Source organism: Poromitra crassiceps (assembly GCF_964638095.1).
Source record: "Poromitra crassiceps genome assembly, chromosome: 20".
NCBI classification, from domain to species: Eukaryota; Metazoa; Chordata; class Actinopteri; order Beryciformes; family Melamphaidae; genus Poromitra; species Poromitra crassiceps.
In genome coordinates, this window is record NC_139637.1 from 25,941,831 (window position 1) to 25,964,623 (window position 22,793).

At 42.9% G+C, this 22,793-nt stretch overlaps 2 protein-coding genes, 1 long non-coding RNA gene and 1 pseudogene across 4 annotated transcripts in view; 2 read left to right on the forward strand and 2 right to left on the reverse strand.

Moving 5' to 3' along the window:
- Positions 1-22,793, forward strand: part of LOC310795041 — a 664,395-nt gene that overhangs the window by 90,130 nt on the left and 551,472 nt on the right. The window lies entirely within an intron of this gene.
- The window catches only part of LOC310795034 (PDZ domain-containing protein 4-like), a gene marked incomplete at both ends in the record, with an annotated part of 169,632 nt that overhangs the window by 65,606 nt on the left and 81,233 nt on the right, over positions 1-22,793 (forward strand).
- On the reverse strand, positions 182-21,466 carry LOC310794470 (geranylgeranyl transferase type-1 subunit beta-like; the record flags this gene model as incomplete). Its single annotated transcript, XM_083656459.1, has 9 exons — positions 182-1,483; positions 4,943-5,051; positions 5,589-5,773; positions 10,380-10,425; positions 19,426-19,558; positions 20,007-20,158; positions 20,318-20,382; positions 20,547-20,608; positions 21,429-21,466. 9 exons carry the CDS (start codon positions 21,464-21,466, stop codon positions 1,326-1,328), a joined length of 948 nt encoding a protein of 315 aa, XP_083512585.1. The 3' UTR covers positions 182-1,325.
- LOC310794472 (protein SEC13 homolog pseudogene) lies at positions 11,043-12,618 on the reverse strand (annotated as a pseudogene). Its single transcript has 2 exons — positions 12,208-12,618; positions 11,043-11,606 (listed from the first exon to the last, which is right to left on the reverse strand). The product of its transcript is annotated as a protein SEC13 homolog pseudogene (transcript).

Here is a 22,793-nt window from a genome sequence, read left to right on the forward strand (position 1 = left end):
TTCAGTTCCTAGTGCCGTTCAAAAGAACAATACATTTCCTCCATCCTGTGATGCCACTGTCTGTCTCATCTTTCTCCTATTGATTCTAGCATGGCTATAGTCCCTTGCAGGGGATGAGGAGGCTGGTGGTGATGAGGCGCTTAGTTCAGTTTTGAGTTGAGGAGCCGGGGGCTGTCCGGCTTGTATCTGCTGTTAGAATGGACCACTACCGCCTTGCAGGGAATACAGGATTTCCCCCCTTGCTTATTAAATCCCCCGAGAGGCCAAACTTTTTTTTTAATCTCTCTGCCTCAAGAAAAATGTGGAATATCCAATATATTGTCTGTGTTCTGCGAAGATAAGGCCCTAATAGCTGAGCACAAATACGCTTCTGAACAGGTGCCAAAAACCGTAGATGCTCCTACAGATTGTTCTGTGCTCTAAGCTACATACGCATGAAATCCACCACGCTTGGGCATCTCCAAGTATCATGGGGAAGCCTGCAGTGAAGCTGGAGGAAGCAGAGTTTAAGGGAGTGATGAGGAACTCAGGGGAATAGGCCTGCCAGGCGCGTAGTTAAGAGGCTTTGGAGAAGTTCAAGAGCAGTGCAACGGTCCTATTGTTGGACGGCTCATGAAGGCAAGGTAACAAGAATTATGTAGCAGGTCATGCCTTGGAGTGTTTTCTCTGTGAATCTACTTTTTCCTCCAAGGTTCCAAAATATCAAAACTAATTTTACCGTCGGACCCATACTGGTTTGCGGGTGGTTGTTTAGAAAGGAAAGGCCACCAGTTACTCCAGAAGAATTTGAAGAGCCACTTTAGATCTTCCCCCAGCCCACTTTGGGTTTCACCCCAGATTTTGAATCACACCATCTCGGAAGAAGTTTCTTATTGTCCATGTGGAGGGAGTCGGTACTTTACATCGCTGGCTAGGAAGCTTTGCAGAGAGCAGTCAGAAAGGTCTTGTGGTTGACCATGCTGATGAGGCTAAGGAGCAGGTATTGTCCAAAACCGGTATCGTCTAAAAATGTTGCAAAATTGAGGCATCTGGAATGTCTTCAAGTCTCCAGTGACTCCGATTTTAGTTTGTGGCACAACATTTGATCCAACTATAAACAGACGTAATTTCTACTGTCTGTTATTTACGGTACTCTTATCTTGTCTACAACTAAAAGGCAGCGAGAAAAGTTTGGCTTATATTGCTTAACAGAAATGTTGCTTTAGGTAGACTTAAATTTAATTCCAGGAAGCTACCACTGTACAACTGGAGTCTTCAAAAACGTTCCTGATCCCCGAAAACCGGTTTCGGTATATAGCGGCGGCTGATCCTATTGTCAAGTGCTGTCAGGTGCAGGTGCCTGCGTTGTCCCTCCATGTCTGCTGCAGCTGCTGGAGGTGCTGAAAGGCTCTCTGGGTGATGTTAAGAGCTGGGTGGACCTTCCTCAGACTGGGCTCTCCGATCAGAGACAGACCACACAGCCCTAAGTAGGCATGGAGAGGGTCTGGTGGAGAGGACAGGGCAGGAGAGGAGAGCGAGAGGGAGGGAGAGGCATAGAGACAGATGAGGGATGAGAAAAGTAAAAAAGTGGGAGAGAGAGGCGGGAGAGAAACGGGAGAAACTAGGTCAGGTGGTTGGTTGCCTGTATCGCAGCACTAACAGCTGCTTGTGACAGGTGTCAGCTTCAGAATGACCAGAGCTAATAATGGTATAAATAATATTTAGTAGTCACCTCAACCTCTTAAAATAAGGAAAAACAACTCAAAATCATAAAACTGTCTGAATACTTTGATCCAAGCACTTTCTGAAGGCTATTCTCCATAAACACCACCTCATTATTAAGCAGGAGCATTTTTGTTGTTGCACTGTTTCTTTAAGGAAATATAAATAATGCACATAGGTCGGTCTGTGCTCCTCCCCTCCCCTGGGAGCAGACTAAAAGCCATGCAGGCCAGTAAATGGAACGGTAATTGAATTATAATGAAATGACAGGTGATTGGAGACTGACAGAATCAATCAAAACACCATTAGCAACATCAGTCAGGATTCATAAGGACTCAAGCTCAAAGCTGTTCAGAGATTTCTGGGTTAGCCCGAACTGTGAGGGGAGATTTATTATGCAAGTTGAAGACTGCTTTACACAGTCTACAAGATGTTATCTTAGAATTAAAAAATATGTCATATGGAGTCGTTTCTCTTCCAAATTCAAAATCTGAGAATGGGGTTTCAAAATAAAAGCCTTGAAAACCAATGTGATGATACACCGCTCTTTACAAGAGCAATGGCTCCAGAAAGTTCTGAACTAGGACCAGTCAACAGGACTTCTACGTTTTCTCAAACTATGATGCGTCCGGAAATTAAATAAGTTGTGGGTCCTTTCCTGGGGCGCGTACTGTACGCTCACATGACAGGTGTATTTCATTAAGACACAATTCAATAAGAATCAATCAATTTGGACCGAAATTGTGATCCTCCTAATTATTCATAATTATTAAACACTGATGCAAGAGCTGAACTCGCATTTGGAAAGGCCAAAGTGGGGCCAATCACTTGCAACATTATGATAAATCAAGCGCTCCTCACATTATGTGGCCTTGGTCTCCTTGACAAATACACAAGCTGCCTCTTTTGTTCTACATTGTTGCTACCTTCCTATCTTCCCAGACCAGTTCCTGCGTCATTGGCCGTAGACCACTGTGCATTGTTCAGAAACACAAGTCCAATGCTATCTGCACCTACAGTATACTCCAAAATAGCTCCTTTTAATTCCTAGAAAACACTTTTGTTCTAGAATATTTAAGAGGCTTTTTGAATACAGCCTCTGTGTTTTTCTTCTGTGTCATTGTTTCGTTCGGCCTATCTTCCAAGCCCAGTTCCTGTCATGTGAGAAGCTGGATCTCTTGTGTCCTCCGGCTAGCTATGAACAATCGCCTCATCAATTAGACATCACACAGGCAAACAAACACACACACACACACACACACACAGGCAAACACACACACACACACACACACACACACCATAGAAGTTTAGGGTTACAAGCAGTTTTCCAACCACAACTCCACCCCTGAGCTCCCTGCACCTGCGGAGTGCAGGGCAGGGCAGTAACGCTCTGACAGATACCATGAACACACGCAATGTTCAAAAGCCTCTGTGGCCTTAGGTCAAAGGAGAAATGAAAGATTGAAACTGCTTGCTTTTTGTTCTTGAGGTTGATAAAGTGACCAAGAAACAAACAGCAGCACAGCCTCTCACACATTTTCATCCCGTCCTTTTATGTTGTGTTTATGCTTTGTTTCCACCACATGGCCACTCAGCTGGCTTACACCAAAACCCCCACATCATCATTCAACTTCTCCACACAAAAACCACCACTGTCTGCTTAGGTTTCCTCTTGCAAAAACACAGAAGCTCCAACTACGCTCGTCACTTCAGCATTTTTTAGATCAAATTTTAAGGATCAAATTTCACTAGGGCTGGCCGAATATCATGTTTTGGGCTCTGGATATTGCCACTAAAATAACAGCAGTTCAAAGTTGTATTTGTCTCATGCCAAGGTACAATGTAGGTACAGTAAACAAAGCAGTGAAATGATGGTCGGCAAAAAACAACAACAAAAAAGCACAGTATTGGATATAAACGGTTGGTTTCAACTTGACAACATAAACATTCTAAATTGTCTGTAGCTTACTTACTGCTGCAGTGTTTGCTAATACAATAGCTGACAGGAAATAAGCTAGGTTTCAAACAGTTAACTAGCAACATAATTCCATGAAAACAGTCTATATCCTCCACTTTCGCAGCACGCCCAACATACATACTAGTAGTGTACTACCACAAGTAGATTTAAATTCTGTGGGAAACGCCTACCCAAAGAACAAACTACCTGAATAGTCGAATATTCGGGTCCAGCCCTAGAGATGTCCCGTCCTGTACATATGACAACTGTTGGCCTGAAACTGTTGTTATGTGTCTGCTGCTGTATCTATTTAAATCGGTATATGTACATTCCTTTATCCAGCTCTTCCACTCCATCTCTTTACATTGCTTGTCTGTGCTTTGTGGCAGGATGGCCTCCAGACAACGCAGAGTTCTGATCACAATGCCTCCATACCTGCTTCTCAACACGTGTTAGCAGTGTGAGCACAGACGTGACACATAATGCATGCAGGCATGATGAATGGTACACACACTGTCCACATGGCTACAGCGTCAAACATACAAAGATGTACACACACTGTCCACATGGCTACAGCGTCAAACATACAAAGACTGCTTTTGATTTCATTGCATTAACATTTTGAGTTGGCCTTAACCCCACAATGGAAAGCTGGCCAATATTCCCACCATTCACAGCACTGGGAGGTTGTCTGAAATTCCATGGCGATCACGGAAAGAGTGAGAATCTCATTCTCATGAAAAGAAAAGCAGTCATCAATTCTGCTGTTGTTTTCAAGTTTGGCACACTACGACTATTTTTTTTACTTTATGGTTTCTTTTAGTAGCACCCAGAGGGCAGGCAGCGCAAGAAGGCACATTTGTTATCAAAGTCTTGCAGTGTTGTTGTCTGACACAAACACACATTTTCAACAACAAATATGAACTGAAATATGAATCCTAGCACCACATTGGACCTGTGGGCTCTAAATCAGTCTTATTTTTCACAGAAATGTGTGGACCCCTGGGAGTTAGACCCCCCCTGGTCTGGAACACAGTGGTCTCCAAAGCCTCCACGACACACTGATGATATCACTTATTATGTATAGAATTGGTGATGTCACCAGTGATGTCACTCGAGTACTCAATGATGATGTCATCAGTGAGTGATGTCACCAGATGATGTCATCATTGCTCGAGTGACAGGTGATTAAGTTAAGGGCAATCAATCAGTAATTAGGGCAATCAATCGGTCCTAATTACCGAATTAAAAAATCTGGCTCCGTTAGGTCAGGTAATTGTTTACCTGGATGACTGTCCGGCCACTTAGCAAAGCCGCCCACCAATCGATCCTGTGTGGATAGGATGTAGCGTCTGTTCTTCTCATAGTTAGTGTACTGGAATACATCTAACAGCTAGGAGAGGAGAGGGGAGGGGAGGGGTGAGGGAATGATATGAGCATAAGAGAAAAGCAGGCAACAAGAGGATAAGGATAATCACATCATTGATTTCATGTCACAAAGTGGGGTCATCACAATCAATATCCAATGAAGAACATATCTATCAAAATATATTCATGCAGCCTCATTCTGTGCCATATACAAATATTTTGTCTATGTGTGTGTGTCTTTGTACCTCTGGCATAGTTGTGACCTAGAAATTAATTTTTCCCCAGTGATATATTTGTTTGTGTCTATGTGTGCATGCATGTACTAACAGCTGTGTGTGTGTGTGTGTGTGTGTGTGTGTGTGTGTGTGTGTGTGTGCACCTCTGGCATAGCTATGACCCAGAAGTCTATAGGTTGCTCACAGGATTTCTGGGTTGCGTGTGTGCGTTTTGACACGCACAATCACATGTTTACAGATTTATTGGGTTGTTTGCAGCACAAAATGTTGGATATTTCCCCCAAAATGTGTGTGTGTTGGGAGTTGACAGCAGTGTGTGTGTGTACCTCTAGCGTAGCTCCCACCCAGAAGGAGTAGCATGTGTCTACAGGTTTGCTGGGGCGGCCGTGGAAGCCACTCTGCTGCCTCATGATGCACCAGCGCCGGATCCGGTCCAGCTCGCGCTGACTCAGCGCTTCCTCCAGACGACCCATCAGACACAGAGAGGCTACAGCACAGAACGTCCAGCCGCCTGCACAGACAGCAGACACACAGCCGACAGGAGGGATGTGTGAATGTGTGCAAAAATCTCTACGCGTTTACCGCGGGCAATTTTCGCTGTGTAAATGTGTATATGTTTTAGGATTCGTGTGAATTGAAATCAGACTACCGATTCCTGACAATATCAAAAGTGGAAACTTTGGTTGTGCAAGTGTGGGCAGCCCATATATTTGGGGTTGTAACTGTTTAAATTAAGTAATCACGTTAAATTAAGCATGCACAAACCTAATTTGCCTTCCCCCGAAATCAAATAAGATGATTCTAATTAGATCAATTAAAACCATGAATCCACTGAAGGTTTCTTTGTTGCATAGCGTGTGCCAGTGAGCAGAGACAAGCTTGAGCTGCGAGAACCTGACACAAGATCTTCAAGCCCTAATTTTGTTGAAGCGTTAAGATTAGAGGATGAATATAAAAAAGATTCCAAAGACCATAAATATACCCTGGAACACAGTGAAGACCATAATCAAGAAGTGAAGGGAATTTGGCCCCACCAGCTCCTTGACTAGATCAGGCCTTCCTTCTGTCATGAATGACTGTGCAAAAGGGAGGCTTGGTGTTCTATGCAAAACTAGACATATTCTGAACCACAAAGTATTGTTCACTCATACTACCATATTTCAACTACTGTGTGGAGGTATGGGGCAACACGTACAAAAGCAACCTACAACTATTATGCAGACTACAGAAAAGAGCAATAAGAATGGTACACAATGTGGGATATTATGAACATACAATCCCACAGTTTTTAAAGTCCTATGCTTTGAAACTTATGGATCTGGTCAAATTTAAAACCGCTCAAATAATATACAAAGCAAGAAATAATTTACTTTGTGGCAACATTCAAAAAATGTTCCTCGACAGAGAGGGGGGGGTATAATTTAAGGGGGAAACTTAATCTGAAGCAAATCTATGTTTGCACCAGTATTAAAAGTATGTGCATCTCAATTTGTGGGGTGACTTTGTGGAACAGTCTGGATGAAGTGATTAAAATGAGTAAAAATATTGCAGTTTAAAAATAGATACAGAAACTGCATTTTGGGTAAATATAGTAATGAGGAAGGGGAATGCAATGCACAATCATCTTAATAGTGTCGGCTTTTCTATAAAAACTTTTTTTTTTGTTCTTCTTACATTCATGAATGAAATGAATACGGTTGTTGATTGAGTAACTGTGTTATAATGTTGATAATTATCTATGTAAATTTAGTCTAGTTATGACGAACTCTGGAAGAGAGTATATTAGAGAATAAGGGTAGGACTAGACAAGCATCTGCTTCCTCCTACTCCTTTTCGGACATGACCATTTGATTAGTTATTTTATTTTTTTATTCTTATTTTATTTTATTATATGTATATATGTGTACATGTATATTTCCTTTTTTCAACGTTCGAAATACATTTTCATTCATTCATTCAAGAAGCTACCAGAGTCTGGCCAATTTGCACCCAAAACAAACACCCAGTCTCGTCTTAACACCATCTCCCAAAACCATGTGAGGAAAATGTTTTATGGTTCGAAGTTGGACATTTTGGTCTTAATTCCAGAGCCAACACATATGTATTGTCTTCTGTGATTTGCTTTAGTTCTTCTTGTCCAGACCAGCACCTGTCCAGGTACAGTATTGTACCAATACATTTAGGGGAATCATCTTCTGCACTCTGCAAAAAAGCTAAGTTATAGAGGAATTTCATCTGTCGACATGATGACCATGATCAGAAGCACATAGACAATGGCACAAGGCACCAAGGAATGACCCCAAAAAAAGGAAGACCAATATCCTCGAACGGCCAAGTCTGAGGCTGGACCTCAGTCCTACAGGCAGGAGAATGTAAATGGGAGATCCTCTAATGCTAAGACAGCGTAAACTCCTCTGCAGAGAAGATGGGACAACATTACTAAATCCAGACAGTTTTCCTGCTGTTATCAAAGCAAAGGAGGCTTCTGCCAAGTCTGAATTTACACATCAAGGTGTTGGTTGTTTTCCACGTTGACATACATCGACAGAATCCAAATGAAAGTGAAAAAAGCTATTTAACAAGTTTAACTTCAGGCTTCAAGGCAAAAGGAAGAAGAAAAAAAGATAACTTGGAAGGGTGTGTAGAGCTTTGATAACCACCTGGACAGGCAGACAGGTATCTAGGTAATGATAAGCAATGCTGGCAAACAAGACTGAAATTTCCGGGTTAAAAAAGACTTGAAGGCCCCCGGATTCAAACAAATTGGCAAGGAAGCAACTTTGTGCTTAATTAGCACAGAGAATGCTGCCGTGTTGATCCACCCTGACATGTTTTGACGACAGATAGACAGCTAGATAAATACTGGGTGCAGCAGAGAAGACAGGTTGTGCGTGTGGGTTCCACTTCCTCCTACTGCCAAATATCAGAGAGCACGCTGTTACATTCACCTTCCGCCTTTCTCTGGAAACAGAGTGGAACTCCCCAGAAGATGCAGCAGTCGGTGTGCTTGTGTTGAACGCGCCTCTTTGCACAATCAACTTGCTAAAGAAACCTTTCTACACGAGAACCGAGGACTGCTCACTTAGAAAAAAGGGTGATCTTAGATTTAGATTTACAGTCAGGGCTACAATTTGGCTTCTGAATGCAGTCACTGGCACATAAAAAGCATAGTGATAAAAACATGTGTGCTTATCTATGGATGACAAGGTGTTATCGGTACAGCCACAGGAGCAGCTTACCATCACTGTATTACCACAGCCTCTGTGTGTGTGTGTGTGTGTGTGTGTGTGTGTGTGTGTGTGTGTGTGTGTGTGTGTGTGTAAATGGTAAATGGCCTGCATTTATATAGCGCTTTTATCCAAAGCGCTTTACAGTCAGTAGGTACATTCACCGATTCACACACCGATGGTGGCAGGCTACCACGCAGGGTGCTGGCACACCAACGGGAGCAATTTGGGGTTCAGTATCTTGCCCAAGGACACTTCGACATGCAGACTGGCAAAGCGATTAGTGGACAACCCGCTCTACAACCCGCTCTACCTCCTGAGCTACAGCCGCCCCCCCCCCCAGCCGTGTGTGTGTGTGTGTGTGAGGGTGAGGGTGTAAATCTGCTGACATGTCAGCCCCGCCTCTAATCATTGCTGTCTAACTCGCTATCTGCCTTAGGCACAACCGGATCAGAGGGAGTAAATATAAATCTACGTCTATGGCAGCTCCAGAGATTTTCATTGAAAACCCTTCACTCTACCAGGACGACATACCTGGGTCAGAAATTAACCGGGGCTCTGGGCAAAAAAAAAAAAAAGCTGTTGAATGAACGTTCATAACGTGTGTGAAATGTACATATGGGGCACAAAATTACCCCCAAATAATGATAGCTTTCAACTTGTTCAAGTTTTCTGTTGAGTTGTCAAATGTTCATGTGCGAACGAATACAATTGTGCCCCATGGGCCACCATAGGTGATTCATGGGAGCCTACGACTGTCGGATTCTTTGAGTCCATTCTGGGCTGAAAAAAGGAGACGTTTTGAGTGAGTACACAGCCTGGGGCAATAGAAGATGCTGGCACCACACAGCCAGGAGCAAATGCCAACAACACACAAACCACTGAGTCAACAAAAAGTTAGCCAAGCAATATCGTAAAAAAGAAGAAGAAAAAAGTTGAGGGGTGGAAGATGACTGGTTGGGGACACAGAGTGGGACAAATGGCATCATTCCAGCAGTGGGAAAGAAGTGTGGGATGTGTGGGATGATACAAAGTTGCATTGACAATTATGCCATTTTATTGTTTAAAAACAATTGTCCCCGAAAAGATACGGCTAAAGTCGGATTACATTTTATTAAAAAAAATTCTTCTTACCCTGATGCGTTCTTGGTAATACCATGTATCGAGTTACACAGGACCACACACACAAGCATCTACAAACACACGGTGCTGCGAGTGTGATCACATTTACAGTGTGGGAGGTCCAGATGCAAACATAACAAACATACACTTCAGGGGTGGCTGGGTAATGGGTATCTATATCTATAGACACGTAGAAACCTGTAAGCAGGATTGTATAGAAAGGAAGGAAATTCCCTCGTTGCACAAGATCTGTACATTCTAGTTACATGCTGCCTGTGCCGTGTTAAAAATTTAAGACCATGAACCACTCACTCCCCCACAGTGCATTGAAATGTATGCGTGTGTGTGTGTGTGTGTGTGTGTGTGTGTGTGTGTGTGTGTGTGTGTGTGTGTGGAGGTGGCGGTGGTCGTGATGCCGGCCTTCATGGCAGAATAATACGGGTTAATTTGAGTGGGAGAGGGATTAAATGAGGACATTGTTTCTAGTGAGATGGATTTTAATGGCTAATCCTTTAAACCAGTTACTCCCATCAGCCATCATTTCCTGAGCAAACAGCTCCACCAACACTCGAACAAACGTTTTCATCAAAGGTGAACCTTCTGACCGGAACAAGATCGACACTAAATAAAAGTGCCAAGTGCGGGGGTTTTACGATTTTGCTGCTGTGATTTACTCACACAAAAACCTCAAAGCATTCAAAGTGACTTTGGAACATCTGTAAGTGAAGGGAATAAACACAAATGAGTAAAAGAGAGCATCACACTCACCATGCGACTCCAGCCCAGCTCCCTGGCCAAAGCCGCTGTCGTATGACTGCAGGGAGACGAACAACAAAGCCATTCAAATTACATTCAAATATTTCATCCAGCAAGAAAGACTACCGGTACTCTATACTGTATATGGCAAGAGATTAGTGCCAACAGAGATTGTATCTGAATTGTATGAATCTGAATTGGTCGTGCTCATATTGAACCACAGAATTTCAAAAAGAAAAGAATTGTACGGTAACGTTTGAAATAGAATGAAATATTATTGAATTGAACTTTTAGCAATAATTTCAACTTTGGTTTTCCCCAATTTCAAATGACTTATTTCGGTTAAATTGCCTTAAATCGGTATGTAGCTTTGTCAGCTTGCTACCATCTAATTTCTAAAAGATATTGCAAGAGTTGGGGCGTCTGGGTAGTGTAGAGGTAAAAGCACTTCCCTATTACCGCGGAAACCCGGGTGCATTTCCGGGTAGCAGTACTTCCGGCTTGGTCAGACGTTCCTACAGACACAATTGGCCGTGTCTGCGGGTGGGAAGCCGGTGGATTATGAGTCCTGGTCGTTGCATGAAAAATCAGTGTGGATCAGTTGTTGGCTTCTTCCGAGTTCTGACTTCCCACAAGTTTAACAGTTTGAGAGGGTCATCTGTTAAGAGTCAGGGGTCAGTGCTGTGTGTGTGTCACTGCTTGGTCTGCTGTGTCTGAGAAGGAAGAGATGGCTCCCTGGCACTTGCCGAGATCACTGATACACGCCCACTGGCCGTCCACCGACTGCTTCCACAGGGTGACCTTGTTGTCGCCTCCAGAAACAGCCAGTATATCTCCAGTGATGGACCAGCTGACGTGCCAAACCACATCGTTGAACTGATGGAGCAGTTTGGCCGTCCAGGTGTCTCCTGCAGGGTCGTCAGACGTCCAGATGAACACGCGCCCATCGCGAGCGCAGCTGGCGATGGTGCTGGTGGGAAGACCGATAGAAGGAGCCCAGCCAACGTCTCTCACCCAATCGCTGTGCGCCTCCAGCTTCTGATCCTCCTTCCATTGGCCGTCTTCCTCCTTCCAGACTTTGACCAGGTTGTCGCAGCCTCCGGAGACGAAACGCTTGACGTAGTTTGGTTTTTGTCCGGAGGGCTGGTCGATCAGACTGCCTGGAACTACAGCAGGAGCCCAACTCACTGCATTACAGCCGATGGTGTGTGCGTTGTGGATCTTCTTGATGTTCCACTGCTGGTCTAGGGATGGGCATTTCTAGCAAAAACACTATTCGAAATTGGCTGGCCAAATTCGAATTTAATTCGAAATTCGAAAAAAAAAAAAAAAAAATTAATTTTTTTTTTTTTTTTTGTGAGTGAAATGTTGCATTGTCTCCCCTGATTCTAAGTCTACGGCTTTATTAATTAATATAAAAAGCTTCTGCTGTGGATTTTTAGCTCAAACAAGCATTGCACCACTGAAGTAAAGAACATGTTACATGACATTGACATTTTCGAAAATAAAAAACAGTTTTGACAATCATGAGTGGTTCATTAAATATTTAGTAGGCTCAGGTCTGAGTGCCAAAGGGGTGCCAAAGTCACCCCCTCTCCCTCTTCATGGGATTTCATCCGCCATTCATTTTTCCATAAACCTTGCTTAAAATGCTTATAAAAATTGTTTTACTTGCTCAAACCAAGCGATTTGACTATACTTAGAATCAGGGGAGACAATGCAACATTTCACTAAAAAATTTTTTTTTTTTTTTTTCGAATTTCGAATTTCAATAATAAAAGTCGACCTTGATAATAACAACGATTATTCGAAAATTCGAAATTCGATGCCCATCCCTATGCTGGTCCTGGGTGAAAGTGAGCAGGGAAATGGCCCCGTCGGAGCTGCCACAGGCCAGTATCAGACCAAAGTCTTAGGGGCCCCAGCAGACAGAGTTCACTGACGACTCGTGTACGGTGTATTCGTACATCTTGTCCCAGGCTCCGTTCTCCTCCTTCCAAATGATGACTTTACGGTCGTAGGAACAGGAGGCCAGGATGTTGCCGTACATCAGGTGAGCCCACGCTACCTGCCACACCGGACCCTCATGGCCTCTGAGGTTTGCTACCAGTATCTGCCCTCCATTTCGAACATCTTCACGGTGCGGCCGGTCAGAGGAACAGGTGGCCACCCGGGTTCCATAGTAGTCCATCTGGGCATCGTGAATCATATCCTCGTGCGAGGTGTCCACCGTGTTGATAATGGAAACCATGATTGCGTCTGATTAAGAAACAAACCAGAAAAAAGCATCCTTGTCTTGTTGCAAATGAATTAAAACTCATTCAGGGACTAGTCTGACCGATTCTGACGGGACAACAAGTATAGTTCCCTGACAGTCCTACTTAAAGCCTCTGCAGGGAAGGATTTATGACATCACTGATGATGTCACAATGTCTATGACTTCATCAATGCTGAAAACTGTGCATGAGCAATTGATTGAAATTGTGATGACATCATCAGCGACCTGGCCACTTTATTTCTTTCATGTGGACATCGGGAACTGTATGGCGACCTGGCACTTCCCTAGTATCATCATCAGTCGACTCATGATTGTCAAAACTGTTTTTTATTTTCGAAAATGTCAATGTCATGTAACATGTTCTTTACTTCAGTGGTGCAATGCTTGTTTGAGCTAAAAATCCACAGCAGAAGCTTTTTCTATTAATTAATAAAGCCTTAGACTTAGAATCAGGGGAGACAATGCAACATTTTACTCACCAAAACTTACTTTTTTTTTTCTTTCGAATTTCGATTAAAAGTCGACATTGGATGCGAATTTCGAATAGTGTTTTTGCTAGAAATGCCCATCCCTAACATAAAGTATATACAGTATATATAGGGGGAGGTAGAGAGATGATTCTCATCCATCTGCGGATGGTGAGGTTTTTGACCAAGAGGAGAATCTATGATTCCCTTCCTTTAACAGTGGAATCTGACGTCAATATCAGATCAAAAGTAGAATCAGGAAGGACCAGGGAAAATAACATTCACGAAAAACACAACGGGTTCACTCCCAATGTGCATCTAAAAGTGGGCGTAATTGTTGTGTTCTTTTAACTTTCTATTTCACGTGATTAACTGCACTAGTTTACTTTTGAGGTCTTTCATCTTTTGTATCTCTTGTCTGTACTTTTGCACTTTGTAATTGTACTTCTTTACTGTATTTTCATTACCCTGGCCTGTAAAGCACTTTGAATTTGCCCACCTTATTTCAGATTCAGCTTTCTGAGACACACAAAAGTCAATATGAGCATGGCAAATTCCAATTTATTACAATCTCTGCCGGCACTAATCTCTTTCCATATGTGGTGGCAAAAATATTCCCCATTTTAAATCAGTTAAATTGAATCCCATTCAAATCCCATTCGGGTGGCCGAATTACATACAGATATGGTAAATTCACATTTCAATTTTAAACAATTTAATCTGCAATGTAACCCCAGCACAAGCTCAGTATTCATGGAGCACAGTGGACAGATATGACATGACATAGGACCCTGTGTGTATTCATTCAAAAAGTCAATAGTCAAGGCATGGAACCAGCACAGGCGTTGTTTTGCATTTTGTTTTGTAAATCAGATGAAAATGGCCTTCGGACACGAGAGGCTGCCAGCTGTTACTATGACGTTATGATTACTGATAACAGACAGATGCAGTGTGTGAATTAGTGAGTGGGTGAGGGACTAAGAGGATAGATAGGGGATGAGTGTGTGCAGGGAGCATGGTATACAGACACAGAGGGAAGGGATGAGATGCCGAAGGGATGTAACCTTCAGCCTCTCTGTACACACTCATTTATAGGAAGGAAAGCATATGAATTTGGCAATATAGCCTATTTAGGTAGGGCCCTATGATTTCCATAATGCAGAAAATGCAGACTGAATCACAGAATTTGGTAATAAAATTGGATTAAACTGTAAAACATGGAATATTGCAGAATTTTCCATAATTGGGCGGAAATTGATTTTAAAAAGAAAGAAAAAGAAAAGTATAGGCTTAATTACTGTAGTAGTGACCTAAATGATTTTATAATAGGCCTAGGGAAATAACTCGATAACTGATTGGGGTCACAGTGTTTGGAGAGGGTGGTCGTTTTGAAACACTACACACCCTAAACACTACACACCCTTCAGCTTGTGTGGGGGTGTGTGTGTGTGTGTGGGTGTGTGTGCGTTTTGTCAGAAAATATGACTAACTGAAGACTGAATGAGTGCTCCAGTCGTCTTACTTCGGGTAGTATGTTTGAAGTGCCCATGTAAAACGTTTTGCTATTTCGAAGAGGCTGTCTGGGACGGCAAAGTCATCAAAATAAATAAATAAAATAAAATGTATTAATAAATCAACCATAACCCCTAAATCCAAATGAAAATTAAAACAAAAACAAAAATGATTTGTGGGGGAAATGTATGTCTGATAAAAAGTTGCAAATGGCACTGGCGTATGTCAGTCCTTTTCTGGTTTATTGCTTGTGGAAGAAAGGAAAACTAAATGGGTGATATCATCATGCAGTGAGAGGGTCAAGAAAGGGACTTTCCCAAAGGCACGTCGTCATGAAAATATGCGTATATTGGAATTACTAGATGAGGTGGTGAAAAAATGAGCAGTGTGTTTTGCGTGAGCCCTCTCTTCTCCTGCACTGCTTCGCTACCAGCTGACCAGCCAATCAGTGAGCTCTCTCACCGACGCCTGTTGAATCGGCTGGAAAAGCCACGACAAAGCCGACTAGAGCCAACGGTGCGGGACACACCACTAAAGAGACAGACGCGAGACATGTCCCACACCGATTAATGTACGTGTCTCAGCCATTACTCATTCATCTCAGATTTACTAAACAGCTCCAGTGAATTTAAAATCTAGGTGGACTTATTTGAAGACTATTTACTCTAGTGTTACTTGTTCCAGTCTGGCCCAACTATTAATGTGGGACAGTTAAAAATAACCAACAGTAAAGGATGAGAATGCTCTAAGGCCTAGTTTTGGGACCCTAAATGGATTGGTCTGTGCCTTCATGAAAAACAGAGGAAAATGTCAGTCCCTCCACGATTTTTTTTTTGCGATAAATATGCTTGATTTCGCAGCACAATGGGATTTGCAAAGTTTTATGTGATTTTTTGTGGTAAAAATGACAAGTTGAGGAACCTGTTTTGCCGTTTTTGCAGAGAAATGGTGGGAATTTTGAAAAATTGCAAGCCCCCGCGAATATTGCGGAGATTGGTTGAATTTGCATTCATTATTGAGATCGCAAAATTGCAATTTCCTGGCGGGACTGATAAGTTGAAAACTTGTTTTAGAACTTTTTTGATTTTTAAGAACTAATTCAATTGCTTAATTAGGATCAGCACCAGTTCCCAGCACTAAAATATGCAATAGCTGGGATGAACAGACAAGGCCTAGCCCATGTCTGTGACTGTGTCTGTGGTGTGATCAGACCATAACAACAATAAGGTTGGTAAATTGATACTTGGCGCCATCCAAAGGCTATTGAAACTTTAGTGTGGCTATTATTGGTAAGCTAGTCTACTCTTCCAGGCATGTTGACACATAACCAGCAACCAGCTATCATTCAGTGGTTTCTCTGTTCTTACATAATACTGTATATCAATTTGCCTTGGAATCCAGCAACCACTGTGTGACCAGTGGACAAAAACTTTACTTTTCAGTCATGATCAGTTTAGTAACATAGTATGCCATATCTGTGGAGCGTCCTTTGTCATCCTATCTGTGTGTGTCTATGAGAAAGAAAGAGTGTGGGGTGTTGCATGCATACACACCCATGGAAACAATGAGGAAACAATGTAATCAAACACAAAAAGGTCAAACTGTGGTTTGAGAGTGAACGGGACCATCTCTCCTCTCTGGGGACTTGAGATGTAAAGGACACCGCGTTGACAGGAAGGCAGCTTCCACTGGCTTTCTTTATGAAGACAATACCTCCCCCGACACTGAACTGTTTATCTAACTAACTCATATCTGATGGAAAGACAAACAGCGAGGCTAAAGCAAGGACCGAGTAAAAAAATCTGTTAATCTAACAACAATGAGTAAGTTTACATGGACTGCAATTTACATGGACTGCAATAATTCCACTATTGACCTTAAAGTCGAACTGAACCCGTATCGTCACGTGCGTCGCAGTCTGTTTCAGACTGAAAACATAATTTGTCTGAGATGACAAATTGAGAGGCGGGTCATAGTATCATGTCGATGATTTGATTTGACAATTCTGTCGACTGGCTTTGGCATTGGTCAATCATGGCGTGTTCCACCCCTAAATCGAGTGGGATTCAGCGTGTTGTCGTGCTACGCGAGTGGGATCCGCGGAGTACCAGGCAGCCAGCTGCTTCGTGCGGAGGGAGCGGACAATCCGATGAATGGGTGCTGCCCGCCCGCCTGGAATCTCCGAGGGCAGACCCCTGACAACCACGCTCTCAAACGTGCGCCTTTTACGCTATTTCTGTAAATACGATATCCCTGGAATGCGCGTTTTAACGAGCCAGTTACATTTCTTTGCATTCTTAGAGATTATAGTTTTTGTTTTTTGTTCATGTTTCTAACAATTGGCCAAGTTAGTAGTTAGTTTATGGGATAGGAATTCTGCAGATGACAGGCACTAGGCGCCATTTTCTACTTCATTTGGAAGAGAAAATTATCCTGAAATGAAGATTTGATTGACAGCTGCATGTCGTGATATGATTGGTTGAAATGGGGTAGAAATTTGATAGTGTGACGTCAGCAAACTGTACATTACTGTTATCAGTGAAATCTTGAAAAATGAACTTTTGATGTGAAAAAGTGTGAAAAACTAAAGAAATTAGACTTTTGTGATTTTGTTTGCATACATTATTAAATAGGTGCACTGCATACCCAGGTATTTGAACTAAAAGAAAAGAAAAGTCATTTATGAGTTCAGCTCGACTTTAAGCTAAATGAGCCAATATTTCGATGGTGTTCATGAGCTGCTTTAGAATATTCCACTTATATTCCCGTTTACATGCTACAGAGCATAGTCTGATTTTGACTCACGCCCACCACATGACATCCCTACGTCAGAGTTTCGCTACTGAATTGAACCTGAAAGCATTTGTCATGTTTCTCCTGCCAACGCAAATAGACTATGGGACAGCCGTACCTTTTTTTTAGGCTTCCTGTACAGCGAAGATCTTCCGCCCGGGACTTCCACTTCCGCTCACCGGTGCCTTTTAAAAACATACATTGCGTCGTTTTTATTTTTAATGCTAAATGTCAAAACTCTTATATATTCACTAGCATTTGGGACCGGAACTCTTCGCCAGTACAACAACAGAGCAGCACTGCGTGGAGGTGGAGATCCCGGGCGGAAGATTTGCACTGTACAGGAAGCCTAAAAAAAACATACGGCTGTCCCAGAGTCTATTTATGTGCCAAAATAGACTCTGGGTAAGGGTTCCCAGATTGGTAGAAACATGATATAGTATACTGGTGTAGAAACCAGTAACTGGTTTCTACCGCGTTGTTAAGGACAAAATGTTGGGTTTTCTTTTTACCGGGGTCTTGTTGAGAGCATGCATGCATGCAGCTACTTTCCACCAGCCAGCCAGTTGCGGAGGACGGGATGTATTTACCATCTTTGCACGTGAAGTTTAAAACCCACTGCTCGTCTCGCAAACAGATGCTCCAAGCCATGACAGAAGTGAGGATATGCTGTCTAGATAACAAAACAAATCAAAGAAACCACACGGAGGCAGAGGCAGGGGGAGATGGCCATGTACAATTGGGGAGAAAATGGGAGAAAAACCGAAAGAACTTGATAATAATAATAATAAAAAACATTGTCCATGAGTCAGTGAGTGACTGACTGACTGAGTGTCATGACTTGGCATCTTCTGCCCTCGGCATGACCTGCTGCCAGCGCCGTGGGAAAAAGAACGGGAGACAGTGTGCATGTACTCAAGCTAGGGCTTGGTATCGAGTTTCGATACTTACTTGGCACCGAAATGAAAGCATCGATACTAAGGGGTATCGAAGGCGCCTCATTGAGCCTATAAGCATGCGACATGCTTGCACACCACGCTCTAATACGGCTGGTAATTGGCTGTCATGTAGAGGCATGCATGAAAAGTTACGCCCACTTTAGCCGGTGTGTGTTTGTTGTGAGGCAGGCAGCATGCGGTGCGGAGACAGAAGTGGAACTAGCAAGCTAGTCTAACAAGCTATAGTCCTATCCTGGAGTACCATATGGTGAAGATGATGAAAAGCAGGGAAAGAAACAGAAACAACAAGGACTGGTTTCCACAGACAAGAGAAATAATCAAGAGGTGGGTCAGCTTACCGCAAGTTGTCGTTGATGTTAGCGGTTATCAGAGCCCTCAGTCTGACTGTGAGTTGTAGCTAGCTAGCTAGCTAATTGGCGCCTAACGTTATGCGCAAGCGGGCATTGTGTATTTTTAGCAACTCGTTAACAAACGCTGATGTCATGATAGTTTGTTGATTGTAAACGCAATTCACTTTGTGCCATTAAGGCTATATTGATACGCTAGTCAATGCTCAACTATTGTCTTCCATGCATGAAGTGGAGCTGTCTCATCAGTTTGGACAAAAATAGCGTTCTGTTGCATCAGTGACACTGATTTGCAACTCTCCGTTTTGCACTGAAAACTATTGCACTGATTTATTTGTTTTACATTTCTTTCCTTTGTAGTACTCCAATATTTTTTTGTAGGGACAGCAATAAGTTTAGACAACTTAAAGTTATGTTAAATACAGTAGGTTTTATTTTTTTCTGCTGTAAAACTTGAAAAAAAAAAAAAAAAAAATTGTATCATAATTGTCAATGTGTAATGCAGTTTTATTTTTGTTAAAATGGATTTTTCTAAAAATTGGTATCGAAAAAAGTATCGTTCAGGAACCGAAATCAAAGTATTGAAACGGTATCGATATCAAAAAATGTTGAACGATACCCAGCCCTAACTCAAGCTTCACCTTCCTTGTTTCCCACAGCCCAGTGCCTAATCATGTGTATTTATACACAGAGTGGACCCACCATACTCCCTCTGATGTACTCGATGGCCTTCTGGATGTCCATGCCTGACCAGTCATCCAGCATGTAGCAGATACAAGCGGCGCAGTAGATGAACCGAATATCGTTTTCACTCCCCTCTGGCACTGCGTAGAAACTGGAAGCACGAAGACGCACAAGAACACACACACACACACAAGCTGAAGGGTGTGTAGTGTTTAGGGTGTGTCGTGTTTCAGACAGACATGTTATCTAAAATGAAGAAAAGGTTCGGCAGATCTAGGTGCCAACCTATTTAATGAGTTCTATATCTGTCTCAAGGTGGTGTTATCTGTTATCTTGTATACAAACTCTGTGTGTGTGTGTGTGTGTGTGTGTGTGTGTGTGTGTGTGTGTGTGTGTGTGCGCGTGCGTGCCAGTGCATCCATGAGTAAGCCAAAGTGTACTATTGTAGGATGACAGGGGAGTTTCCATGTCAGTCCAGATTAAGAATGTTATCCACATGGCGTCAAGTGTTTTTGAGTCAGTGTGAAAGTGATATGAATCAGACTGGAAGTCCAAGAGTGTGTGTGTGTGCGTGCGACGCCGTGCGTGCGTGCACCTACCTGCCGTCTTCTAGCTGCAGTGCTTTCAGACCAGCCAGACAGGCCTGTTTGTTGACCCGGCTCAGGTCATCTCCCAGTATGAGTAGCGAGGTCAGCCCAGTGTAGGTCATGGCCACATGGCCGGTGTCATAAGGATGGAGCACTCCTGGACCCTGGAGACAGGACACAGTAAAACTTGCGTTTTATTATGCAGTTAACCATAACCATAACCATTATCATATAACCATTATCAGAGTAATGTCTGGATATCTTCGGGAGTTCAATGCATGTCTGTGGTAGGTCTAGAAGCGTAGGGCAGGGAGAGGCAGTACCTTAGTGCTGTAAGGAATTCCAAGATGCGACGATCCTCGAAACCCACAACGACTTAGATTGGATTCTGGAAGAAGATAAGGAGGAGACGGGAGGAGATGAAGACATTTATTTTCAGTGTATTGTGAATGGAAATATCAAGAGATAATGGCATAGGAAAGAGCCTATTTCTCCACTGTCTCTTGACTTCATCTAACATCACAAACCAAGCACCATTCGTTTTGTGCTGACCTTCAGCAAGGTGCTGCATAGACACAACTAGGTGACCTATGAACAAGGTGTACTGCTGCCATCTAGTGGGGATAATCAGAACATTACATGTTGACATGTGTCAGTTGTCTCATCACGATTTCAGACGGCAGCCCGTGTGTGATAGGCTTGTTTTATTATAGATCATTCATGTTACGCTACATGACTGGCAGTGTCATACTCTCTTATTTTGGAGTTTGTTCTTTCCAATTTTCTATTAAATCAAACCGGGAAAACAGTGCAATATCCTGGCATCTTCAGGACTCTGATGTTGTCCACTGTAACAAAAGAGTCTGTCTGCCAATCAATTTTCAAATTCACTACCCTGAAAAGACCCATTGAGTAACCAGATACTACAGCATAGTCATATTCAACATAGCAGAGAGACGTCTTCTCGCACAGACAGATAAGTGCAGAGTGAATGAATCTATTAATGTCAAATTCGACCTTCCTGTACGCTGTTGGAATAACAATGTGCATAATGCATATCACACAACAGTCAACAGCACAATCAATGTTTTCCCCATATTGATGACAAATAAAGGCCTACCAAGCTGTATATTCTCTTGCCTAATGGCGAGAAACCGGCCAGACACCACACATATGGCAGCAGCGTACTTGGTCCAATCAAGCACCACTATCCCGACGTGAGTTCTGTTTGTGTCTTGAATAATTAACTGTGTTAAACAGATGGTAGAATGGCTTGTTAGTGACAGAAGGAAAAAAAGTCCTTAAATATTTCGAACCCAACTTTCGGCGATGAACAAGTGGGACAGGTTAGGGAACTATTAAGGCACCTGGAGGTTTTTGTGTGGCTGAAAAAGAGCCGCTGATCAGTGGTAACCTGAACTTGTCCCATCTCACTTCCCATCCTGCACCAGCAACAAACCCTGCCGCAGCATTAAGTTCAACAGGTTGCCCAATGTTTCTAGGGCTGCAGCTATCAATTATTTAGTAATCCAGTATTTGGGTAAGAAATACTTTTGCTTTATTAAATAGCATTATTTATTTATTTTTTCTGATTATTCCACATTTTCTCCCCAATTATACTTGGCCGATTTATCCCCATGCTGCCCTACTGGCTGCCCCGGTCGCTGCTCCACCCTCTGCCGATCTGGTGAGAGCCGAGACTAGCACCATGCTTCCTCCGACACATTCGCAGTTGCCGCTTCTTTTCACCAGACAGGGGGAGCTTCACTGGTAGGACGTAGCACATCACGCCATTTCCCACCAGTTCCCTTCCACCCCAACCAGGCGCCCCGACCGACCAGAGGAGGCGCTAGTGCAGCGACCAAGACACATGTCCCCAATCCGGCTTCGCACCCTCAGCCAATCGTGCCTGTATGGACGCCCGACCAAGCCGGAGGTAACGTGGATACAAACCTGCGACCCTCGTGTTGGTAGGCAGGGAATCTACCGCTACACTACCCGGACACCCCGAAATAGCATCATCATCATCATCATCATCATCATCATCATTATTATTATCATCATCTCCAGTATAGTCTACAGAGCTGCGTGACTAGGCTTGCCTTGTACACATCGATGCTACAGTGTTACCAACTTACCATTAATGTATGCAGTTGTAATACTTGATAGTTTGATTTATGAAGATGTAGGCAATACTGTTCAGCTAATATTGATGACTGAATTAAACTGAAATAAATAAATATTATATCAGTAAACAGTATCATTCATACTAATACTAACACTAATGTGAATGCAATGCTAGTACTGATACTGACACAGCACTAATACTAATAGCAACACTGATACTAAGACAACCATTAATTGTAATACATCTTACAGAAATAGAAATTATACTAATGGGAATAGCGCTAAATATGTTAATACTACAATGACATTACAACTGATGAGCACGAGAGTCAACCCGCCTCCACTTGAAAGGTCGTCGCAGCGCGCCGGAAAAGGTGCGAATGGTCTGCTCATTCATAAAAAAAAATACAGGGGAAATCACCTCATGTATCAAGAAAGTGCAGGAGTGAAAGTAAAAAAAGTAGCCTATACAATCATGACTGCAGGGACGCCAGGAGGAATGCTCCGTGCGGTTAGGCTTTATGCTCAAACGATGTTGACATTAGTAGGTAGGCTACAATTAACGGATATAATAATAAGCTTCAGAGGGCTATAGCTGTCTGTGGCGAGTTGGTCTGAGGTTATTCCCTCTCGAAATCAGCTCTGTGCATTCCCTTACAAAAACTACTAACG